The sequence below is a fragment of the Xenopus laevis genome, chromosome 2L (assembly GCF_017654675.1).
Source record: "Xenopus laevis strain J_2021 chromosome 2L, Xenopus_laevis_v10.1, whole genome shotgun sequence".
NCBI lineage: Eukaryota > Metazoa > Chordata > Amphibia > Anura > Pipidae > Xenopus > Xenopus laevis.
Genome location: NC_054373.1, coordinates 63,389,026 through 63,415,435, shown reverse-complemented (window position 1 = coordinate 63,415,435; position 26,410 = coordinate 63,389,026). Strand labels below are relative to the sequence as shown.

The following is a 26,410-nucleotide window of genomic DNA, read 5'->3' as shown; positions in this document are numbered from 1 at the left end:
AGATATGCCTTCTAGATAACAAAGAAGGAGCTGGTTACTACTTAGAACTAAAATCATATCAAATTCTACAGGATTCGTAACAGGCCATATTTCCCCTTTTCTTAAAAAAAAAATAAAAAAATAAAAAAAACCTTAGTACCTTATATCTACTTGCAGAATTCCCCTGCCTGCACCCATATCATTCTAACCCTGTTACCATGCAACCAGTCACGTTAGCACTTTCATCACAGTGTCTGACCAGCACAATCAAAACACTTTCTCTAAACTGCGCAGATCCTGATAAAAAAATCCCATTACCTGTACAAGTAAATAAGACCATGTTTCAAGTAATACTGCCGCTGCCTGAATAGATTTTGTAGTAAAATGGGCAGAGATTGGCTAAATCAAGTAAAGCAGAATAGATTTTGCTTTTGTTATCCTCATTACTCTAACTAGAGAGATACAACTTTTGACTGGGAGTCATAGATAACTGCGCAACAGTAAACTTCTGTCTGTGTTATTTCAAAAGCAATGTTATACAAAAAAGTTATGTTTAAATTATACCATAGCCTAGACATCATTTATTAAAGCTGATGCAGATGAGATTAATCACAAGATATCACAGTCGAAAGGAGTAACTAGTTGATCATCATGTTGTTCAGATGTCACATATAAACTGAATACTACATCTTAAAAATCAAATGTATCAGTAATGTATGAGTATTCCTTGCATATTATTAGCAGATACATTAACAATAGCATGTCCCCAACAACACAAAACCAACTCTAAGGAGTTTCAAAAACATTCCAGGCTTCAGCATCTAGGTCTAACAAGTACTCACCTGTTTGGATGGGATGTTGGCAACATAAACTGGAACTCAACCACACATGTGTTGTCCTTTAGCTGTCGGTGCTGAACACTGTTGAGTTCATAGGCAATGTAAGCCCTCCGTACATATACCTAAAATAATAAATGCTTGAGATTAAAAGACTCTTCTTTGTATCTGCCATTTACTATTTTGTATGTGCAATGCATGGAGTACACCAGCATCAAGTAAAAAATGTTTACTTGGCTACTGATCTCAGCTAGTAACTGGTATAAATTTGCACATATTTACACAGAATATAAAGGGTTTTCCCAAAATTTACAGTGGCATTGGACATTAAACATAATTTATATATATATATATATATATATATATATATATATATATATATATATATATATATATATATATATATATATATATATATACACACACATATACAATATGTTGTACCAGTTAACTCAGAATATACTTTGGGAGGTGTATTTACACATTTTTGAGGTCAAGAAAAAAACCTTCGTCAACTTTTCTTTTCCTCAAGTGCTACTTTATTTAAGAAAAAATTTTAACCGAATTGTCAGATTTGTGTTTTGTTGTGTGAGAAAAGTTATGCACCAGCAAAAATCTCATTCCAATCATTTTGAATGAGGCTGAAAATCTTAAATGGCAAAATAAATAAAGGTGCTTGAAACAATTCCCATTGACTAGCTTTCACTTGCTCAGTTTTTTTTTTGGTGAATTTTTTTTCCGACTATTCAAGTTTTCAGAAAATACCGGTGCATATATTCATGTTTATTGAGAAAAAAAATTCAACTAGAGTTTTTAGAAATCTATCCCTAAGATTTCAGGGGAATTATCTTTATATAAAAAACAAAATTTTAATTTTCTCATACTTTTGCACAGCTAGGTCAGTTGCCTAGATTACCATTTCCATACCTCCAATGCTGCCATCCTCACCACCTGGTTACTGTGGTAAAAGAAGTTTGGTAGAACATCAAATATGGAGGTCTCTGACAAAATGAGTTTCTGAAGGAAAATAAAATATATAGAATTAATAAAACATAATTTTAAAAAATCTTCATTTTTTTCAAATATGTCATTGTATTAATTTACTTTCCTGCCCCTTATAAATAACAAGATCTCTCTAAATAACAGGGAAGAAAAGAAAATATCATTTGTAAAGGTACTTTAAATATATATTGAAAGATATCCAAATTACAACCTTAGGGTAAAAAGCAAACATAGGTGTCAGTGTTTGTAGATCAATAATAGCTGGAGTACCCTATCTTATTCAGTACATCACAGATTTGCGTTGTTTGTTACTTAATTTGAAGGCCCTGGTTTTCATTAAGTATCAGGATACTATATTATCTAACTCTGAACTGGAGTATAAACTTGGTCCTTAGGTGCAAAGACTTATGAAGCATATTCAACAATTTCATCAAAAGATAGAAATGAGCAATGCTAGTCTATCTTATGGCACATAGGCTACAGATTACACACAGCCTTAATACAGTCCCCAGATCATAGACCATAATCCGTAATTTAAGCAACACAATCATCAAAGCCAGCCACTCAATAACAGAATTTTCAGTTTACTCTGATTGCAACATTTTGGTATACTATAAATATTTATATCATTCAGACTGGTTATTATGTCTCTTAAGTGGTACAGGACTGAATGCAGGAATTGAATTCAGTGATCCTATGGACAAGGCATTACTAACCCTTTATGTAAAATCCACAAATATCTGAAATTTGGAGATTAAGGTGGTAATTTACTAAAGGTCGTGTTGTGTTTTTCCTAAAGAATCTGAGTTTTTTTTTTGAAAGATAATTTCAGTAAAAACACAAATTATTCAGGATTAAAAAAAAACTCACATTTTTCGAGATTTTCCCTGCAGCAGACAAAATCCAAAACCTGAAAATACACCAACTAAAACCTGTCTAAGTCAATGGCAGAGGTCCCTTGAGCCATCTGATTTTGTTTTTAGCCTTCATGATGTGCAGGTTTTTTTGGGTGGTCTGCTCTCAAAAACTCGATCAAATTCGAGGTATTCAAGGTTTTTTTCATTGTTAAATCAATCAATTTAAATATTCAAGTCCCCCCCAACTGCATTCATTGAAGTTTTTTACATTTGTGTTTTTTCATAAATAAGCAAACATTCGATTGTGAGTTTATTCGAAGTAGAAAAAAACTCACAAACTTGACCTTTGATAAATAACCCCCTAAATGTAAATAGATGTCCTGATCAAACCATAAGAGAACTTCCAGGAAATGATCCATAAACAATAATACACATCGGTTTAAGAAACTTGACCTGGCTTTTAAAGGGATACTGTCATGGTAAAAAAAAATGTTTTTCAAAATGAATCAGTGGAATTCTGCACTGAAATCCATTTCTCAAAAGAGCAAACAGATTATTTTTATTCAATTTTGAAATCTGACATGGGGCTAGACATTTTGTCAATTTCCCAGCTGCCCCTGGTCATGTGACTTGTGCCTGCACTTTAGGAAAGAAATGCTTTCTGGCAGGCTGCTGTTTTCCTTCTCAATGTAACTGAATGTGTCTCAGTGGGACATGGGTTTTTACTATTGAGTGTTGTTCTTAGATCTACCAGGCAGCTGTTATCTTGTGTTAGGGAGCTGTTATCTGGTTACCTTCCCATTGTTCTTTTGTTTGGCTGCTGGGGGGAAAAAGGGAGGGGGTGATATCACTCCAACTTGCAGTACAGCGGTAAAGAGTGATCACATGATTTGGGGCAGGTGGGAAATTGACAATATGTCTAGCCCCATGTCAGATTTCAAAATTGAATATAAAAAAATCTGTTTGCTCTTTTGAGAAATGGATTTCAGTGCAGAATTCTCCTGGAGCAGCACTATTAACTGATTCATTTTGAAAAAAAACTTTTTTTCCCATGACAGTATCCCCTTAAAGAAATGTAAGCGCATAATGCCAAAGACTATCTCAATAGGTGAACTTGTCAGATTCTAATCTAGCATGTCCTGTTAATTGGAATTCTAAGGGAATAATGATTTATCAGAAATATATATACTGCCGAAAAGGTGAAGCTTTTAACTGTCCTCTTAAAGCTGTGCCTTGGGATTCCACTGCATCTGACTATATGTGACATACACACCAATAAATCATTAGAAATGACTAATGATTATTGATTGCAATGTGCCAAGGAATTCTAACACAATGCAACAACTGTCTAAATGTCTTCATTGCAAATATATATTGTTTGTCAAAGTTTTTTGTTTGTAGAAACCAAAATTTCTAAATGCTGGAAAAGAAAATACAGAACAGAACATCCACTTTTAAAAGGATATATCATCCCAAATATACATTGTTACAGCATTTTATTTTTAGTGCCATGCTTCCTTTGCTATTCTTCAGTTAATTATTTTTCCAAACATTATAAATACATATTTCATTTTTTATCACACTTATTTTACATACATGAAGATTAATAAATAAAATGCACCAAGGTTGCTTCCTAATGAGGAGTCGGGCTTCAATTGGGCAATTGCTTATCTTTTTCTTACAAGTCTAAAGCTGGCCATAGACGCAAAGATATAATCGTAGAAATCTAAAAAATTGTAAGATTTTCGTGTGGATCGCCATGACATTTTTCATAGCATGGCGATCAGTCTGCATGTATTGCCGATCTGACGATATCAATGGGAGCTTGTCACTAGAATTTGTTAGACATAACTTTCTTACGATTGCTGTCATGTGCAGAATATCATCTAATTCGTTCTCTAACTACCTTAATTGATCTGAATGGTTAGTGATAGGTCGGGAGATTGCACCGCATGATTGTTTGTCCAATATTAATGTTATATCTGCACGTCTTTTGCCAGCTTAAAGGCAACTGGAGAAGGCACAATTTACATAATTTTGCTGCCTGTAAAACTATGGATACTGTGATTACCATTTATGTCAGTTATCGATCAATGTGGAATATGTGAGGTCAAAAAAAAATTCCCACACTCATCCCTAATCTTAGAAGCCACAGTATAAATAGGCCCCAAAGCAGTTGCCTAGGCTCGGAACCTCTTACAGACAGCTCAGAAAGCCTTGGGAAATGCTGACTTGTTTAGCATTGTTAAGTACAAAAATAAAGAAAGCTTCTGTTCTTCTGTAAATTAACTTAATTTGCTTACAATAAATGATACTGCATGTTCCTTTTAAGCCTCAGTGCCCCCCTCTATTTGTAAGAAAGAAGTAGACAATTAGTAGAAACGTATTTCACTATTACATTCCATCAATGACAGAGGGGTTTCATTATTTTCTGCGGCATACAGAACTGTAAGTGGGGGAAATGCCAGCTTTAATGATTCCAAAACTATTTAATCGAGACACACATTTGGCATTAAGGCCAGTTTTTCAACAAAATAATCCATCTACTAACAGGGTTGTTGGAGAGTAAACATGCTGCTTTCTGTGGCAGACGCAATGATAAATCCTGCTGAGGAAATGTTTTGGCAGGAAGCAGGTCAAAAAACTGGCCCCAAACTAGATTTCATCTTTCTTTAATGTATGTTGAATGTTTCATGAGTGGCAGCGGGAGCATCATTTAGCCTTATTGTCACATTGCATTGTGATGTCCCCCATTAAAAGGAAAACAAACCACTGTGATTGCTAATACTTTTCTTGATCAATTGCATTAGAAACAGGAATTCCAAAATTAAAACCCCTTTATTAGTAATTTGTATCACACAAAGCATATTTCAGAAACAAAAACTGTGGCTTAGGGTTCCAAGCACCAACTTAGCACAAAACATATGGTTTAATGGGGGAGGAAGTCAATCAGCTGTTATTTTTGTAAAAGAGGGAGTTGAACCATAGAATTTGTCGGCAGTAAAGAACCAAACAGCCCACTTAGTCTATCCATGTTTATAAATCTATATTTCAGTTACATATTAATTTTTTTTTCAGTTTTCAGAAGTCTTTCACTCATGTTATTTGACATTTGTAAAAAATTTTACAGAACACAAAAAGCACAAAAAGTTAAGTTTATGGGGCCTACTTACTTAAACTCGAATTAATCAAAATTTTTTCTTAAAATAGTACACCAAACTCCCTTCCACAAACTGAATTAATTTATCAATAATTTTTCCCAAAAAAGTCAGATTGTTTCCCCCAAAACTCGTTTTTTCAAAACGTCACTGCGATAACTCGATTTTATCGGATTATCAGACAAAAAGACAGATTTTATTAGATTATCCAGCTCAGATCACGATGTCAAGAAACTCTTTCAGGGACATCTGCCATTGACTTCTACATGACCTCGACAGGTTTGAGATAGAATATTTTCGGATTCATATTTTTAGCACTTTTGGGGTATAATAAAGAGGTAAAAGGTAATTTTTAAACTTTAACCCTTTAAGTGCCACAGAACGTAGAATCTACGTTCTGTGGAAAAGTAACTTGAAATGCCACAGAACGTAGATTCTACGTTCTGCAGCACTTCCGGGTTGTGGAGCGGAGGAGCGGCTGTTAGAGCCGCTCGCTCCGTTCCGCTTCGATCCCCTGCCCCTAGGCAACGAGCAGAGCAGGGGATCGAGTGGCCCCTGGGGCGCGATCGCCCAGGGGCCCAAAAGCAGCAGCAGGCACGTGTAACTTACGTGTCCTGCTGCTGCAGCCTACACCGCGCCGTTGATCTCCGCCCCCACAGCACAGGAACACGAGGATCGTCGCAGATGTCTTCCTGGGACCCCTCCACATCGTGTGCAACAGTCTTCAGCGACTTTTTCAGGTTAGTGCAACAATTACACACACAAACACACCAACACACACTTATTACAGTAATACACACTTAGATTCACACTTACACACACTTACGCATACATTTTTGGGGATTGGGGGGTCACTTACACTCACTGCACTTACACACATGTGCACACGCACACACGCGCACATAACATGTAATTTACCATTTGTACACACGCACATACATGGCATTGTGGCTTTTTTTTTTTTTTCTTATCGCATCGTCTCTTTTTTTGGCTGAAAAAAATGTTTTATTGCCATTACGAATAGCGTATTCGCTAACCGTACTGTGCAATATCTTTTGTATGTTATTTCGGTGATTATATTGCAATTTTGGGTATTTTGGTGCATTTTTAGCCATTTTATTGAATTTTTAGCCATTTTATTGCATTTTCAGCTCTGCATATGTTGTGTTCACTTGTTTCTAGCCGTATAACCTGTTTGGCCCAGCTAAAATATTCAAACTGTGATTCTGACGGCAGATAACACTATTCTGGAAAAAAAACATTGATTTTTGTGGTTTTATTGGATTTTTTTTCATTTCACTCTTTACTGCCTTATTTTGTTTTGCCTTGTAAATTTTATCTACTATATATCCATTTGGGGGTCTCTGTGCGCCACATAGTTTGGTATATCTATGCATATTGGGCATCAAAGTGTTCAGTAGACCCCTGGCGTTCATATTTAGGATGTTTTATGCTGATACGTTACGAAATGTGGAGCATATAATGGGGTAAAATTCAAGCTTTGTGACGATTTTCAGAAATCTGATAAAAACCGTTATGTTCAGCATTGCTTTGCAGTTTGGCAGTTTGTAGTAGAAACACTTATTTACCCATATTGGATTCGTCAGAATGTGTACTTTCTGAAAATATCTGGTTTTCTGGGGTCTCTGTACTGTTAGGGGGGTCTAATGTCGCATAATACACACACCAGGTGCTTATATTGCAGCAGCCAGCGCGTCAGCCGTGAAAATGTATATACACTATTGTCATTTGGGGGTCTCTGTGCGCCACATAGTTTGGTATATCTATGCATATTGGGCATCAAAGTGTTCAGTAGACCCCTGGCGTTCATATTTAGGATGTTTTATGCTGATACGTTACGAAACGTGGAGCATATAATGGGGTAAAATTCAAGCTTTGTGACGATTTTCAGAAATTTGATAAAAACCGTTATGTTCAGCATTGCTTTGCAGTTTGGCAGTTTGTAGTAGAAACACTTATTTACCCATATTGGATTCGTCAGAATGTGTACTTTCTGAAAATATATGGTTTTCTGGGGTCTCTGTACTGTTAGGGGGGTCTAATGTCGCATAATACACACACCAGGTGCTTATATTGCAGCAGCCAGCGCGTCAGCCGTGAAAATGTATATACACTATTGTCATTTGGGGGTCTCTGTGCGCCACATAGTTTGGTATATCTATGCATATTGGGCATCAAAGTGTTCAGTAGACCCCTGGCGTTCATATTTAGGATGTTTTATGCTGATACGTTACGAAACGTGGAGCATATAATGGGGTAAAATTCAAGCTTTGTGATGATTTTCAGAAATTTGATAAAAACCGTTATGTTCAGCATTGCTTTGCAGTTTGGCAGTTTGTAGTAGAAACACTTATTAACCCATATTGGATTCGTCAGAATGTGTACTTTCTGAAAATATATGGTTTTCTGGGGTCTCTGTACTGTTAGGGGGGTCTAATGTCGCATAATACACACACCAGGTGCTTATATTGCAGCAGCCAGCGCGTCAGCCGTGAAAATGTATATACAGTATTGTCATTTGGGGGTCTCTGTGCGCCACATAGTTTGGTATATCTATGCATATTGGGCATCAAAGTGTTCAGTAGACCCCTGGCGTTCATATTTAGGATGTTTTATGCTGATAAGTTACGAAATGTGGGGCATATAATGGGGTAAAATTCAAGCTTTGTGACGATTTTCAGAAATTTGATAAAAAACGTTATGTTCAGCATTGCTTTGCAGTTTGGCAGTTTGTAGTAGAAACACTTATTTACCCATATTGGATTCGTCAGAATGTGTACTTTCTGAAAATATATGGTTTTCTGGGGTCTCTGTACTGTTAGGTGGTCTAATGTCGCATAATACACACACCGGGTGGTTATGTTGCAGCAGCCAGCGCGTCAGCCGTGAAAATGTCTATACATATTGTCATTTGGGGGTCTCTGTGCGCCACATAGTTTGGTATATCTATGCACATTGGGCATCAAACTATTTAGTAGACCCCTATGTTTATATTTAGGATGCTTTATGCTGGTAATGATACATGGACAATACGTTGCTGGAAAGTTGAAGCTTTGAGGCAATTTTCAGATATTTCACCAAAACCGCCAAATTTGGCAAAGCCTTGCGACTCAGTAGTTTGGAGCAGAAAGGCATGGGTACCCATTTTAGATTCTGTAGAATGTGTACTTTCCAAAAATGTATGGGTTTGGGGGGTAAACATATATTTCTGTGTTTTTACCCCACAAAAATGCAGACAATGTGCTGATTTTTCATTAGCTGACGTTACCCACAGGACAATTTGTATGTGCTAACTTCATTTTGGGGCCTCTAAATGCCATATACTTTGGTAAACCTATGCACAGTGGGCACCAAACTGTTTGGAGGACCCCTGGCAATCACAATTTGGGTGCTTTTTTGTGATACGTAATGATACATGGGTGATATGATGCTGGATAGTTGAAGCATTGAGGCAATTTTCAGATATTTCACCAAAACCGACAACTTTGGGAAAGCCTTGCGACTCAGTAGTTTGGAGCAATAAGGCATGGGTACCCATTTTAGATTCTGTAGAATGTGTACTTTCCAAAAATGTATGGGTTTGGGGGGTAAACATATATTTCTGTGTTTTTACCCCACAAAAAATGCAGTTAATGTGTTGATCTTTCATTAGCTGAAGTTACCCACAGGACTATTTGTATGCACTAACTTCATTTTGAGGCCTCTAAATGCCAGATACTTTGGTAAACCTATGAACAATGGCCACCAAACTGTTCGGAGGAACCCTGGCAATCATATTTAGGGTGCTTTTTCTTGGTGCATAAAGATACATGGGTGATATGGTGCTGAGAAGTTGAAGCTTTGAGGCAATTTTCAGATATTTCACCAAAACCGACAATTGTGGGAAAGCCTTGCGACTCAGTAGTTTGGAGCAGAAAGGCATGGGTACCCATTTTAGATTCGGTAGAATGTGTACTTTCCAAAACTATATGGGTTTTGGGGGGCAAACATATATTTCTGTGTTTTTACCCCGCAAAAATGCAGTCAATGTGTTGATTTTTCATTAGCTGAAGTTACCCACAGAACTGTTTGTATGCGCTAACTTCATTTTGGGGCCTCTAAATGCCAGATACTTTGGTAAACTTATGAACAATGGCCACCAAAATGTTCAGAGGAACCCTGGCAATCATATTTAGGGTGCTTTTTCTTAGTACGTAATGATACATGGGTGATATGGTGCTGGGAAGTTGAAGCTTTGAGGCAATTTTCAGATATTTCACCAAAACCGACAACTTTGGGAAAGCCTTGCGACTCAGTAGTTTGGAGCAGAAAGGCATGGGGACCCATTTTAGATTCGGTAGAATGTGTACTTTCCAAAAATATATGGGTTTTGGGGGTAAACATATATTTCTGTGTTTTTACCCCACAAAAATGCAGTCAATGTGTTGATTTTTCATTAGCTGAAGTTACCCACGGGACTGTTTGTATGCGCTAACTTCATTTTGGGGCCTCTAAATGCCAGATACTTTGGTAAACCTATGAACAATGGCCACCAAACTGTTTGGAGGAACCCTGGCAATCATATTTAGGGTGCTTTTTCTTGGTGCGTAACGATACATGGGTGATATGGTGCTGAGAAGTTGAAGCTTTGAGGCAATTTTCAGATATTTCACCAAAACCGACAATTGTGGGAAAGCCTTGCGACTCAGTAGTTTGGAGCAGAAAGGCATGGGTACCCATTTTAGATTCGGTAGAATGTGTACTTTCCAAAAATATATGGGCTTTGGGGGTAAACATATATTTCTGTGTTTTTACCCCACAAAAATGCAGTCAATGTGTTGATTTTTCATTAGCTGAAGTTACCCACGGGACTGTTTGTATGCGCTAACTTCATTTTGGGGCCTCTAAATGCCAGATACTTTGGTAAACCTATGAACAATGGCCACCAAACTGTTTGGAGGAACCCTGGCAATCATATTTAGGGTGCTTTTTCTTGGTGTGTAACGATACATGGGTGATATGGTGCTGAGAAGTTGAAGGTTTGAGGCAATTTTCACATATTTCACCAAAACTGACAATTGTGGGAAAGCCTTGCGACTCAGTAGTTTGGAGCAGAAAGGCATGGGTACCCATTTTAGATTCAGTAGAATGTGTACTTTCCAAAAATATATGGGTTTTGGGGGTAAACATATATTTCTGTGTTTTTACCCCACAAAAATGCAGTCAATGTGTTTGATTTTTCATTAGCTGAAGTTACCCACGGGACTGTTTGTATGCGCTAACTTCATTTTGGGGCCTCTAAATGCCAGATACTTTGGTAAACATATGAACAATGGCCACCAAAATGTTCAGAGGAACCCTGGCAATCATATTTAGGGTGCTTTTTCTTAGTACATAATGATACATGGGTGATATGGTGCTGGGAAGTTGAAGGTTTGAGGCAATTTTCACATATTTCACCAAAACCGACAATTTTGGGAAAGCCTTGCGACTCAGTAGTTTGGAGCAGAAAGGCATGGGTACCCATTTTAGATTCTGTAGAATGTGTACTTTCCAAAAATATATGGGTTTGGGGGTAAACATATATTTCTGTGTTTTTACCCCACAAAAAATGCAGTCAATGTGTTGATTTCTCAGTAGCTGAAGTAAAGTCCTGATCAATTTGGATGTGCTAACTTCATATTGGTGTCTCTAAATGCCAGATACTTTGGTAAACCTATGCATAATGGGTATCAAACTGTTCAGTGGACCCCTGGCAATCATATTTCAGGTGCTTTTTCTTGGTACCTAATATAGTTTGGGATATGCGGAGCAGCAAAATAAAACCTTTGCAATGATTTTTCAGAATTTTGAATTTTTTTTTGAAAAACCGCTATGTTCAGACAAGCTTTTATGTTTGGTAGTTGGGATTAGAGAGACATAGTTACCCATTTTGTAATCGGCAGAATGTGTACTTTTCAAAAATGTATGGTTTTCTGGGGTAAACCTACGGTTTCAGGAGTTTTTGCCTTGGAATCTAAAGCATGCTGTTTTCTGCCTTAGTGCTTTCAAAATTCGGCAATATACTGCCGGGAGTTTTTGAGGTACAGAAGTCCTAAATCTCCCTAAAACTATACATATCTGGTATTGGCACGTTCGAGAGACATAAGGCTTTCCAAATCAGTTGGATTTTCATCCATAAAATGAAATATTTTTCTGGTATAAATTGATATACGATGAAAAATGGTAATTTTTCATTTTTTTTTGGTATTTAGCACTATAAATTTTTTTGCACAGGTGGAAATACATGAAAACTCAGGCAGATTTAGAAAGCTCAGTTTCTACCGAAAAAAACAATGTATAGTTTTCCTAGGTAAACTATAGGTTTCCCCTCAGAAAATGCCCCTAAAGTGAGAGAGCACAAAATGTTTCAAAAACGGCTGGCATTTCGCGTAACCAAAATGTGAAATTCTGCTGGCACTTAAAGGGTTAATGTTTTTCTTTTGTTGCTGTTTTTCCCGCATCTGGTCCTGTTTATGTTTAGCTCCTATCTGGACACATGCATCTAATATAGTCTTTATAAATGTCTTATAAAAGAATGTTTCTTGAGACATCTCTGTTTTCTAGTTCTTAGCAAGGTACCGATACCTTCTTAAGATATTTTTTCCATTTCTCCTGATTTTTCTACCTAAGATCACTGGAAGTCCATGAACGTGTAAGAATTTTTGCCTTCTCAAATAAAGGGCTCTAATATTAGAAAACCAACAACAACAGTTGTAGAGTGCTACTGTGGATGTCCATATAACATTTTACCATTTGTGTAGCAAATGTAACTACTGGAAAGCAATTCTAATTCTTTTGCACCTTTACCTTCGGGTTATACCCTCAGCCACTTTCAGTATGTCCTCTAGTTTTAGACAAAGCTTTCTGTAAAAGGTCCCCACTACAATACCAAAACTTATACTACCCTGACATGCAGTATCACAACGATACTGCATATATATATTTTTAGCATCTACTGTTAAATAAACAGGTGCAAACCTTGGAGTAAATGTAATTATTTCTGTCCAACCCCATTCTTATCCACTAATTTAGAGAACTTACATTCTACCTATCACAATACATGGAAACATGAAAAGCGTCTGTAAATGTTACAACATATTCCTGTAGTTTAGATGAAACCTGTATTAAAGCACATGTCCCTTTATTCTTCTTATTTGTAAAGCATAATATTTTGCTGTGTGGTAATATAATTACTGCACTATGCAGCTGCAGTAAGCAGCTTGTGTGAAATTTACCTGCAAATTCTCAATGCAAAACTGGTGCCCATACATGTCAATGGCAGATAAGAATATAGATTCCACTTGGTTATGCCGAAGTTCATAGGAAGGCAAATGTGAAGCGATGAGGACCTAGAAATTCAAACAGATTGCAAAGAATTAAACGGTCTGCAAATGGAAGATTTGCATGCCTTGGTTAAAAATAAAGTCAGTTGTCCAAAAGGTGAAAAATATCAAAACGCTGAAGTTAATATAGAAAAATCCATGCACATTTTTAACCTTCATTTCTAATATGTTTTCTGTACATTGTTTTTTCTAGTGGAATAAAAAAAAATAAATAAAAGATAAGTCAAAAATGTCAGAGAGCTGACCGTGGTGAACTTTACAACTGCAATAACATTTGGAGTCCAAGGCTAACAGGTTATTTTTCAGACTAATAAAAAAGTCATTTATCAGTTTGCATGAAAGAGTTAGAGGGTCAGCAGTGGACTTAACAAGCTTAGTGGGTGCTAGTGTTTTTTTCCATTTTATTCAGTGTTTAACCGAGAAGCTTAGTTTTCCTGTTTAAGCTATGAGCTGGTGTCAAACACAAATATTGCACATGCGTGGCAAATCTATAGTTTGTTTACAGCATGGAACTTGTTCTCCTGCACTAACTTGTTAAAAATCTATTTATTTTGTCTTTAGTCTGAATGTGTGCATTTTGCTTTGCTTTGTTTAAAAGAAACTAACATCCATAAGTTGGGTTTATCTTTCACTAATTTTGCCTAGACATTTATAGGCAATAATACACCCCCTATTGTAAAAAATAAGGATAATATATGTTATATTATATGGCAATTTAAATGCACCAAGCCAAAGACAAGCAGCAATTATGACCAATGACATAATAAGCATTTTAAGGATATACTTTACAAGATCTTCATTACTCTTCTGTATGATATAATATTAATGCAGATACTGCCCATATCCTTATATTTAGCACTGTTTAACAGTGGAGAATGCCAGATATACCAATACATTTTAAAGTATATCTTAAGGTGTTATGAGGCGTGTTTACTAACATTGGAGATAAATATCACCTGAGATGTTGCCAAAGGATACCAATCAGCAGATTTAAACAGTCACCTACAAGTTAGAAAACAAAAGCAAAGATCTGATTGGTTGCTACATTTCCGGAGATATTTATCTCCAATGTTAGTAAATATGCCCTTATGTATAATAAAGTCTTCCGGCATTTCCATAACCATAAAAAATGGGACAATGCGACAGGCTGACTTCTCAGAAACAAGTGAAAGCACTGACAGCCTGGTCCATGGAACCGGACATGCAGTGCCCACTCTGATAGCAATAAGATGTAGTTTGTGAAGAGAAATATCATGACAAGAATGGTCAGCTGGGGCTGGGTAGGCCAGACCAATCCCTAACTGACTTATTTTTTATTATATTTTGGAGTAGTGAGCACTTTAACTGTAATACATTTTTTTTAAACTACAGATATTTTGAGAAGGGTTGTAGAGTACTAGACCAAACATTACAATTATACTTACAAGCATACAAGGCATTTTGCATAAACAGACAGCAGACTAATACAAAGAAAACTCTACTTGAAGATTATGGGTGTCAGTTTGGTACATCTGATAGGACTGGGTTTTTTTTCTCCAGTGAAACATAAGATATTTATTCATTACTTGCACACATATGGGAGTGACAATTGTAAGAATATATTTCAATTGATATATAAAACAAGACTGTTTTGTACAGCCCCTTCCCTTCATTGTACATTTGCTATTAAAAAGCTAAACTGCTATATTGTTAGTCGCAGCACAGGTATTCTCTATAAGCATTATTAAATGTACCTACATTATTAAGGGGGTTATTTATCAAAATTCAAAAATATCTCATTATTTTCTGAAATCTACTCCGACCAAATCTGCATGGGTTATGTCCCCTTATTTATCAATACATATTCCAGAAAATTTACTATGCGGGATTTTCCGCCCAAAAACTCCGATTTTTGCACAAAAACCACAAAATCTTCAAATTATTGCACGAAACCCAGTGAAGATGAGGATATCTTCGGGACTTCTCCCTTTGACTTATATACAACCTCGGCAGGTCTGAGATGCTGGATTTTCAGATTCTGACTTTTCCATTCCTCGGGGTATAATAAATCCTGAAAAATTCTAGGTTTTTTTTCCCACTAAAAAAAATCAGATTTTATAGCAAAGGAAAAAAAACGAGAATTTTTAAAGTTGTTGGCTTTTGGACTTTAATAAATAACCCCCTAAGTGTTATGGTTCTTGTGTCTACTGAGAACAGTGCATAAAAAAATATGGCAGCTCCAATTTCATTGTTTACATAAAAATTACGTAAATGTATAGTATCTGCACAAAAATGTAACAATTTCACAATCTCTGTTTAAGGAAAAATAAATACATGTTAATCACTATATTATAATCATGGTATCATTTAATTGACAGTTCATACCTGTCGGGCCCGCAGTGCCACTTTGGCATTTGTTGTTTTGCTTAGCTGGGTAAGTTCCATAAGTATGTTCAACAACTCATCTGTTAATGTGGGATCTCGGCCACACAACTGGTCCTATAGAAGGAAGGTAATGCAAGATGTTATCAACTTTTTTTTTTATGAAGTACCATGGCTTCAGAACACTAAGATGACACACTGTTGGTGACATAGAACACCAAATATTACTTATCACACAGTAGTCTCTTCTGGGGGCCACATTTGCCAGACCTTTTGATATATGAATTCACTGATAAACAGGGCCATTAATTAACACAGGAGGAGGTGTTGTTTGCACTCAGCATTAGCAAACTACTGCCTCAATGTGCTTGGATGTGTTACAGATATATAACTGAACAGAGGGTCTGACAAATGTGGGCATGCATCAGAGCTGTATTGAGCCTCAATCTCAAGTACTGAAGTGAAACAACAACTAATGCTTCTTATGACCTGGTTCTTTTGTCCATATTCCCATTGTTTATACCCAAAGTAACAAGAGATGCAGGTAGCAGACTTAAAACTACAAACCTCATTCACAGCATATTACAAAAGCAATAATATTAGAAATCAGAGATTCTGTTTATGTGTTCACAAGACAAGCACCAGGGCACAGAAAAAAAGCCCGGGGCCACCAACTAGAGAAAGGTGAAGTATACCTTTCTGTGTCCTTCCCTAAAACTAGCCCTGAATAGGTAAGAAAAAAAAGAAAAGAAAAATCTTGAAAATCACCCTGACTACAACTACACTAAAGCCCAGCTAAAAGCTAATTAAATTGCAGGACATTAACAGTGCTGTGGCACCTCTACTTCACTCTTTAAAGCAGTTAATTAAAGAGAAATTATAGCAATACACTTCCTATTAGAATTATACCCAGGGGAAACCACAGGCAAGTGACAACTGCATGACAATTTTACTGTAACCTGATATTTTATTAAACTTGAAATTAAAAGTTTCATTTAGTGTAACTCAACCATGAGACTGATGACCTAAGCATGTATGTGAAGTCCCATTCCCAATGCCCTGGTCATTTACTCATAATATCACTATCTGGTAACAACCATGTCCGTAGTGTTAAAAACATCTGTAGTGACCTGGGAAGTTGTACAGCTGTGTTGTAGGGTTGCATTTCTTGCATTTAAATAAAGCAACTCAAAGACTTCTTAAAGGAGAAGGAAAGTCTAAAATTAAGTAAGCTTTATCAGAAAGGTTTATATAAATACACCAGTAACCCCTCAAAGTAAGGTTGCTCTGAGTCTGAGTCCTCTGACAAAAGAAACACCACCTTTCTTTCCTTCTACTTTGTAGACATGGACTACTGCATCAGACTTCCTGTTTTCAGCATAAACCTCCAGGGCTAGGGCTTGAGCATGCTCAGTTTGCTCCTTTCTCCCTCCCCCCTCACTCCTCCCCTCCCTGCTGTAATCTGAGTCCACAGCTATGAGTGAGCAGGGAGAGACTCAGGCAGGAAGTGATGTTACATCAAGCTATTATTGCAGCTGCTATCCTAAAAAAGCAGATAGAGCTTTTAGAGCCTTTAATCAAGAATGGTAAAACATTCTGCAGAATAAATACAGTCGTATAGCTTGCACTATTGTGGCTAATCCATTGGCAATAAACTGCTTCAGTAGCTTTCCTTCTCCTTTAAACAACAGGAACATTTTTAGCCAAGACTTTCAAGTTTATGACACAAAGCTAACACTTACAGTAAGTGACTGGCATTTGTTTACTCCAGCTGAATTTACAAGCAAATGTCCCAGCACACTCTTGCTTGTGTGTCTGGTCACACAAAAATGAAAACTAATCAAAGCACATTCCCTGGCCCATGCTATAGTAAATAATTCTTGCATACACTTTCAAACTCAAAGGATTTAACCACAAATATATGGTCATAAAATTGTCATGCAATTCTCCATGTCAATGTAAAAGCCATTTAAATCAATGATACAGTGTTCTAACTATCTATCTCATATCCTTGTTTCATATTTGTGTGATCACAGAGACATCAGATGGCCATGGTTTGTTTTTAAGAGTATCTTGACTATGCCCATAATCTTATAGCCAGATCTTCCAAAAGCTCCTGGTATCTTAGGTAGATTTGGGATGGTTTAAAAGCAGTTTGAATTGAGGGTGTTCGTAAAAATGGAGGTGCGACTTGGTGATAAGATTGCAAAATGCTGGATTGTTAGCATGTCTGGTTACTTCTTTTTGCGAAAGTGTCTCATGACCAGTTCATACTACAAGCTGATTATTTTCAGATATGGCTAGAGAAGAGCTATCTTCAAAACCAACACAGTAGTTATTGATAGTACAAATTATCATTTAAAACTGCTCATGAGTTTTCATATGCTATTGACTGATTGTCCTTTTCATCTTGAAGCAGTTTGGGGAACATGATTCCATGCGTTAGACTTTCAATAACAGCAATATGTTAATATGCTTATGAAATATAATATTACTAAAAATCTGCAAAGTTTAGTACATTTATTTTGTGTTGACCCCCCCCCCTTTTTTTTTGGCTAGCATCAGAACAACCCATGGCTCACAAAATCACACCTTCAAAAGCAGCATCACTGACATGGAATCTATCATTATAGGACTCAAAGATGTGGAAGAGCACAGCCTTTCCTATTAAAGTTATTTGCGAAAACCAAACTAAAAGTAAACTTCTATTGTGGCATTTGATTATAATGTGCATGATGTTTCTTGGTAGAGCTGCACTATTTGGGAAAGAAATGGTAACCAGTGTTGTCTTTGGTTTGTTGTGGGTTTTGGCAAAATATTATCTTTTCTGAACACTTGAAACTCAGTATAAACCACAGTGTTTGGGATAATATTACATATAAACATTTCTGTACACTCAACTTCTTGTTATGTCCACTTGTATCACAACTTGTGCACATTTCTGTAGCATTGGGACATGAAGAGTTAAGTAGGGTATATCATTATGCTTATGCTTATAAAATGAGACATTGCTTCCCTTTTTCTGCTTATAGTGGACCCAAAGCCAGAAACAAAGTGTGCTTATTTTGCTACCATTGCAAACCATGCTACCATTATACTTCTTCTGTACTGATCTTAACATACAGGTTTGGAACCTGTTCTCTGGACCTGGGTTTTTTTTGGATAACGGTTCTTTAAGTAATTTGGATCTTCATACCTACTAGAAAATCGTGTAAACATTAAATAAACCCAATAGGCTGGTTTTGCTTCCAACAGGATTAATTATATCTTAGTTTGGATCAAGGAATTGTTGTATTATTACAGAGAAAAAGGAAATCATTTTTACAAATTCGGTTTATTTGGATAAAATGGAGTTTATGGATGATGGGCATTCCGTAATTCAAAGCTTTCTGGATAACGGGTTTCCGGATATTGGATGCCATACCTGTACTAACATAATATGTACTAGGTATATTGTATATATACTTAGTATATACCGTATTATAGTCTATAATAAGAGCTTAGTCTTAGTCAATGATTTAAAAAAAGAGAGCCACTCCAATCATCTCCAATTTCCTATTCTTACAAAAATGAAAATATGAAAATATGTAAGGAATAAAAGTGTCAGATTATCTGTCCTAAGAGTGATTGATATTATGCACATACAGAATGGATATATAGCAAAACAGAAAAAATTGTTGTTTTCACAGATATTCCAGCTGTTTCTCCGACTCCTTGCAAAAGAGCAAAAATAAAAGAGCCAAAACACATTTTTTTGAATAGCAATTTAATGCTAGACTTCCTATCATCCGTAAAGGAATACCCATCATTCTGGAATTATTTCAAGACAAATGCTGTAACTGCTGCCATAAATAGTAAACACCCTTGGCAAATGTGCGGGAAAATAATAGGAGAAATTATATCTCAAACCTCGGCTGAAGCAGCGTACAATAATCACCATACAAGGTGCACATAAAAAATGCAGGTGGTTCCACTGAATTTTGCTTGTCCTCACTCTCAAAGTCAGTGAGCAAAAGCCTGCAACCAGTTCTCTGACAAGGCCTGACGCTTCCCCGTCATCGCTGTGTAATTACACACTTGAGTGGCTGGACTCTGAAGAAAATTGAAGGCCTGAGCTGGGAACAGCTGCCATTTTCTCTCTCCATCACGCAGCTATGATTGCTTGAGAAATGAACAGGCCCAGCTCAAAGCTACTCCAGAATTCTCAGAGGAAATGTGGTCCTGTGTTCGAATAATGAGATTCTTAAGGCAAGCGTTACTTAGAATCACACTGCCAAGCAGTGAGCAGGCCCCCCTCCATGTCACAAATTAAAAACATAAAAAAAAAAAAAAAATCAAGGCCAAGATCACAGTCTTCACTACTATTTCAATGTTTACATTTTTCAATTTTGTTGGGTTTTGATTCTGCAGCCCTGCATTGCAACATATATTGGATATGTAATACAGTGGAGCCATTCAGCCATATTACTGCTTTGCTGCAGTTTGTATTGTTGTTCTTGCAAGGTACAATATTATAATATACAGTATAGGGCAAATTTATTAAGGTTCGAATGGTAAATTAGAATTAGAATTTTCGAATATTTTTTTTTTTAATTCTAATTTAAAAGAAACAATTTCAATGTAAATTCGAATGTGAGATTTATCATACCTCGACCACGGAAACCGTTATAATTCGAATACTCGCCCCCTAAAACCTACCGAGTTAATTTACAAGTCAGTGGCAGAGGTCCATTGAACCATTTGAATATGTTAATTGCCTTCCAGACTTTTTTTTTTTGGAGGAAAACTTGATTCGAATTTTTGAGTCAGGACTATTCGATCAAATATTAGACTTTCGAGTTTTTTCATAAATAATCTTCCATTCGAGTTATGAGTACATTCGAATTTTTTCAAATTCTACCTTTGAAAAATAAACGTTAATCTGCGGATATGCTGCTCTCGTTTAAAGGTTCCTACAGCTAAAAGTTCCGGTCAGTCAGGACATATATATTAAAGAACCACAGTATAAAAACTATCTATAATAAACAGGATTTTCTAGACATAAGTTAACATTTTATCTTATTCTTATCGGGTATTACTATTTTTTAAATATCTATGCCTGCTGTGAGTGGAATATTATCTTATCCAAAGTGGAAAAAACTGCATAAAAAAAAGAAGATTAAAACAGTATATGAATTCTTAGGGTTTTTTCTAACAGAAACAGAATTTGTCAGTACATGATTGCCAATTAAGAACCCAGAATAAAATATATTCATATGAAATATTTTCCCTACATCTTTACTCATAAAAAATGAATGAAAACAGGCCAAGAGCCCTATCAGAATATACAAAGGAGATTTAAAAACCCAACTAAACCATATAACCAACCTTCAAACAGGGGCCAGCACAGAAAACGAAATCTGGGATTTAACAAGGTATAAAACTATGAGTATAGTGTATATTAGAAAGGGATGCTCTAGACGCATATACAATCTAAATGGGAAATAAAAGCATGTCTACAACCTTAGAATGGGAATAAAATGCATGTTGCAAAAAGCTGCTAAAGGAACAAATGGAAATGCATTGAAATTTGCAGGACCACAGTGTCACCTGCTGGCAGAATTTAGAACAGCAATAAATTGGAACTAAAGCAACATTTTATGAAACCAGAGAAACACAATTCAGCTTTCATTATTGAAACAGACAGAGAACACATAAGCATGTGCATTTGTGCAGTTTCCCATCCTAAGCTATATTCAGGCGCCAGTACAAATCCACATCTTGTTTCCATGCGTCTAAGTAGCAACATAAAACAGTTACTGTTCAAGTACAGCCAATATCCTGATACTTCATATTATATATTGATGTGCCTAAAGTCAGTGCAGTACATTTATTTTATTTAGTGTATTAACTTCATACAGACTACATAGACATAGAACAAGGTAAATGCAACACAGATGTTTTGCACTAGGATAAAGCAAGCAACATATTTTCATTGACCTAAACTTGAATATAAAATAAACACCTGTTCAGTTGCTATAGAACAGTGATCCCCAACCATAGGCTCACAAGCAACATGTTGCTCACCAACCCCTTGGATGTTGTTCTCAGTGGCCTCAACGCAGGAACTTATGAATAGTTGCATAAAACAGAGCCTCCTGTAGGGCTGCCAGTCCATATTGTGGCTATCCTCCCTCCCCCAGAAAGTTTTTCCTGCTTTTTTTGCTCTCCAACTCTTTTTTTTCTCTTTTGATGCTGGATTTTGCATCTGACAGAGCATAGGGCACTAAATGCAAGCAGGAAAATAATCATAAATGAGATGCTGACCAGCACTCCTATAATGTAAGTTTTGAGGATAATCTAGAGCCTTAGACAAAGCTTTAGGATACGAAAATGCTCACTATGCATTTCCTACATGATGATGGCTGTTAGTGAAGTACTTCCAGTGTCGGACTGGCCCACAGGGAGTACAGGAAAAGTCCTGGTGGGCCCAGGTGTCAGCGGCACTCATGCTGCTAGACTTTTGGCCTATTTCCTGGCCATTCCCTATTTCAATAAGTGTCTTAATAGATGGAATAATAGATTATAGTATGCTAAGAAAAGAGACTAGGAGAATAGTGGTTGAGTGAGGAGAGGAAGAATAATAGTAGTGAGAGTGGGCCCTAGGTCTAAGATTACTTAGTGGGCCCCTGGTCAAAGATTTTTAGGTGGGCATCTGGTGTCACAGTCCGACACTGAGTGTCTATCACTTTCCAACAGTTTTATGATTGTAGCTGTAATCTAGCAGTAAACAGCTCACTACCATACAAGACCATAAACAGACCCCAAACAACATAACAGCTTCGATAAGAGCAATGTATTAAAGGGAATAATCACTTTTCTTCTTATATAAATTTATGAATACAAATTATTACATTATTACTTAAAACATTAAGAGAAACATCTAAACGCAGGCATGTCATCTACCTGCTGAGCTAGTGTATACATCTAAAGGTACACAGCTGTTTGCAAAGTAAATGCTGGTCATCCACATGTCTTACATATAGCATCTTATTCATTTCCCAGTAATTTGCTCTTGCTGCGACACACATGCCTATAATAAATTTCCCAAATATTGTACATAAGACATAGTACTGCTATGCCAAGTTGCTTCGTCATATATATAGGAGTTGTGACTACATCCCTACATTTGATGGGTTAATAGAACGGTACAGATCTTTAAAATGGGCCCAACTTAGGAATTGTGGCATGAAGCTTTAATTGTCCTTCAAAGTATTTTATTAATGGGGTTGTTCACATTGAGATGTTTTAGTATGATGTAGAGAGTGATATTCTGAGACCATTTGCAATTAGCTTTTTTTTATTTGTGATTTTTGAGTTATTTAGCTTTTTATTCAGCAGCTTTGCAGTTTTTAATTTTGCCAATTTGGTCGTTGGGGTCAAAAATTACCCTAGCAACAGTGCACTGATTTGAATTAGAGACTGAATAGGAGAAGCCCTGAACAGAAAGCAGAGTAATAAAAAGTAGCAATAAACCCTGTAAATTGGATTATGCTGTGCAAATATAGAAATAAAAACTCTTTCCAAACCAAGTCGTAGAGTTATTGGAAACCTTATAGAGTATTTGATTATTTCTCTTCTTATAACCACTGACATGGTTTATTTCTTTTTTTCTTTTCTCCTTTTTTATGATTAATGGTTATATAAATAAGCGCAATAAAATGTTGTTATGACCAATTGTATTAACCATCCCATCTCCTGGACTACTTTGGGAAGATTAAGCAATAATGGTAACAATAGGATCAAGATATAAGGATTATATATTTTATTCCATATTGCCTCCATCGCCCCAATGCAATGGAAATGTCTGTAACACTGTAAACGTGATATTTGATCAATGTGGAGATGGTTTGACTTAGTACAATTACTGGTCAAATAAAAATCGTTAAAAAAAATTGCAATAACATTAGGGGGCCCATTTACTTAGCTCGAGTGAAGGAATAGAGGAAAAAAGACTTCGAATTTCGATTGTTTTTTTTTGGCTACTTCGACCATCAAATTGGCTACTTCGACCTTCGACTTTGACCCGAACGATTCGAACTAAAAATCTTTCGACTATTCGATAGTCGAAGTACTGTCTCTTTAAGAAAAAACTTCGACCCCCTAGTTCGTCACCTAAAAGCTACCGAAGTCCATGTAAGCCTATGGGGAAGCTTTTTCTGGGCGAAGAAATCATTCGATCGATGGATTAAAATCCTTAGAATCGAACGATTCGAAGGATTTAATCGTTCGATCGAATGATTTTTCCTTCGATCGTTCGATCGAACGAATAGCGCTAAATCCTTCGACTTCGATATTCGAAGTCGAAGGATTTAACTTTGATGGTCGAATATCGAGGGTCGAATTGGCCATTCTATAATATACTAAAGATTTGTGAACCACTCCTTTAAATGTTCTTGTTGAACTGTATTTAGCAAAAGCAAATTCACAGGGTTCCTGGTGTAAAAAGGGTTTTCAAAACTACAAGGCACTGACAAACTATGAAGAATATATGTTCCACGAGTATTTAAATATGTATGTGGGTGTGGTTTAATGATCCCTAAATGACAGATGTAGTTAACATTTAAACACAAATATCATAGGGGCACACCCATACAACTTTAAACAGCACTGAAAACACACAGGGCTAGATTTACATAGCAGGCGCCCTTAGGCCGGCTGTCTTTCACCGTCCCTGTCCCCTCCCTTTTATTCGCTCAAATTTTCATCATAAGGACCAGAGCAATGGGATTGGCGCACAGGAAATTTAAAAACCTATCACATCACCTGCGCATCCCCAGTGTTTCTGAACCAATGTGGGTGTGGTTGGGCAGCATGCCGCCCCCTAAAATACTGCTGCCCTAGGCCCAGGCCTTGGTGGCCTCTCTACAAATCCTGGCCTGAAAACACAGACAAGTTGTTACTATGAAAGTAATACAAAATTTAGGTCATGAGATTTCCAGGTGAAATCCATAGACACTGGCTTAAAATACTAAAACTACTTCTATCGACTCTTTAATAGTTAGTAACTGAATGTTAAAAGATTTTAAAGTATTATTTGAGAAGTGACTTGTTGTCATTCTTGTTTTCTAGTTGTATAGATATCTTTATTTGATACTTATTGCATATCCCTGAATCCCCCTCCCCACTTTCTTTTTTTTTCTCTTTTCCTTTCTGTACCCTTTTCCCTAAGAAAACAATTTAAATAAAGAATTCTAAAGGGAAATCCATAGACACTGTGTAAACTTTTATTCAGGCATACTACTTTTTGATCACCCCACTTGACCAAATGATAAGGCAAATAAGAGGATTCTGGAAATTCCATTACAATCAGATGCTTTATTGTTGTCACCATTGCTGTCGCAGTGCTGCTGTCACAATTCTGTTGCTGTTAACGCAAAAGCAGCTCCCCAACTAGCAGACTTGTGTGCCCAAAAAATAGTGACATTTCTGTGCCAATAGCTGCAGGTGGAAACTCTGTTTAGGGAGACTTTTTACCAGGGATCAAGTTCCTGAAACTGGCCCTGACCCCCTGAAACAGGCACTGATGGTAACCCTAAACCAGACAAAATTAGTCTAAAGTTTGGAAACACATTAAAAGGGTTTTTATAAATTCACACAGAAAAACAGTCATGCATCTAGTAATTTAAGTAAGGATATTACTAGTCTAATGTTTAGGGATGTATTGCATTACCTAGCTAGTGCTAAGGAAAATAACCTTTCTAATCCAGACAAACAAGCAGAAAGTAATGCAGTAAGTTTGAAATTTAGTAGATAGCAGCATTCCAAAAATTCTTTGATGTACTGACACTGTACATAGGGGAAAGTTATTAACAAAACAAATTAATCTGGCATTAATAAACCAATGGCTATTTTATAACTCTCTCCCGATATCACATTTTTGACATTAAAGGAATTGTTCAGTGTAAAAATAAAAACTGGCTTAATAGATAGCCTGTGCAACATAAAAAATGTTTCTAATATAGTTAGCCAAAAATGTAATGTATATAGGCTGGAGTGACTGGATGTCTAACATAATAGCCAGAACACTACTTCCTGCTTTTCAGCTCTCTTGGTTTCCACTGACTGATTACCCTGGTTACCAGGCAGTAAACAATCAGAGACTTGAGGGGGGGGGGGGCACATGGGTCATATCTGTTGCTTTTGAATCTGAGCTGAATGCTGGGTGATCAATTGTAAACTCACTGAACAGATATGTACCATGTGGTTTCCCTTCAAGTCGCTGACTGACTGAGTTATAGAGCTGAAAAGCAGGAAGTAGTGTTCTGGCTATTATGTTAGACATCCAGTCACTCCAGCCTATATACATTACATTTTTGGCTAACTATATATATTCTGGCTATTATGTTACACATCCAGTCACTCCAGTCTTTATACATTACATTTTACATTACTAACTATATTAGAAATATTTTTTTATTTTGCACAGCCTACCTATTTACCAAGTTTGTTTTGTCACACTAAACTGTTCCTTTAAAGTGTCCTTTCTGCAATGTGGTGCAGGAGATCAAAGAGAAACTCTGGTAATTTCACTAACAATCCTGGACTGCGGGCTGAGCTGTCAAAAGCGGGACTGTCCCCCGAAAAACGGTACAGTTGGGAGGTATAGAGATGAACTGCCAAACCTTGTAGATTCAAAATAGCACTTGACTTTAAAGGGATCCTGTCATGGGAAAACATGTTTTTTTCAAAACGCAAATCCATTTCTCAAAAGAGAAAACAGATTTTTTTTATATTCAATTTTGAAATCTGATATGGGGGCTAGACATTTTGTCAATTTCCCAGCTGCCCCA

General features: G+C 36.6%; 1 protein-coding gene across 1 annotated transcript in view; it reads right to left on the bottom strand.

Annotated features, from left to right (window-relative positions):
* The window catches only part of acaca.L (acetyl-CoA carboxylase alpha L homeolog), a 253,393-nt gene that overhangs the window by 172,075 nt on the left and 54,908 nt on the right, over positions 1–26,410 (bottom strand). Inside the window, 4 exon segments of the mRNA XM_041581952.1 lie at positions 822–940; positions 1,743–1,832; positions 13,110–13,223; positions 15,582–15,695. Coding sequence (XP_041437886.1) covers positions 822–940; positions 1,743–1,832; positions 13,110–13,223; positions 15,582–15,695 — 437 coding nt within the window.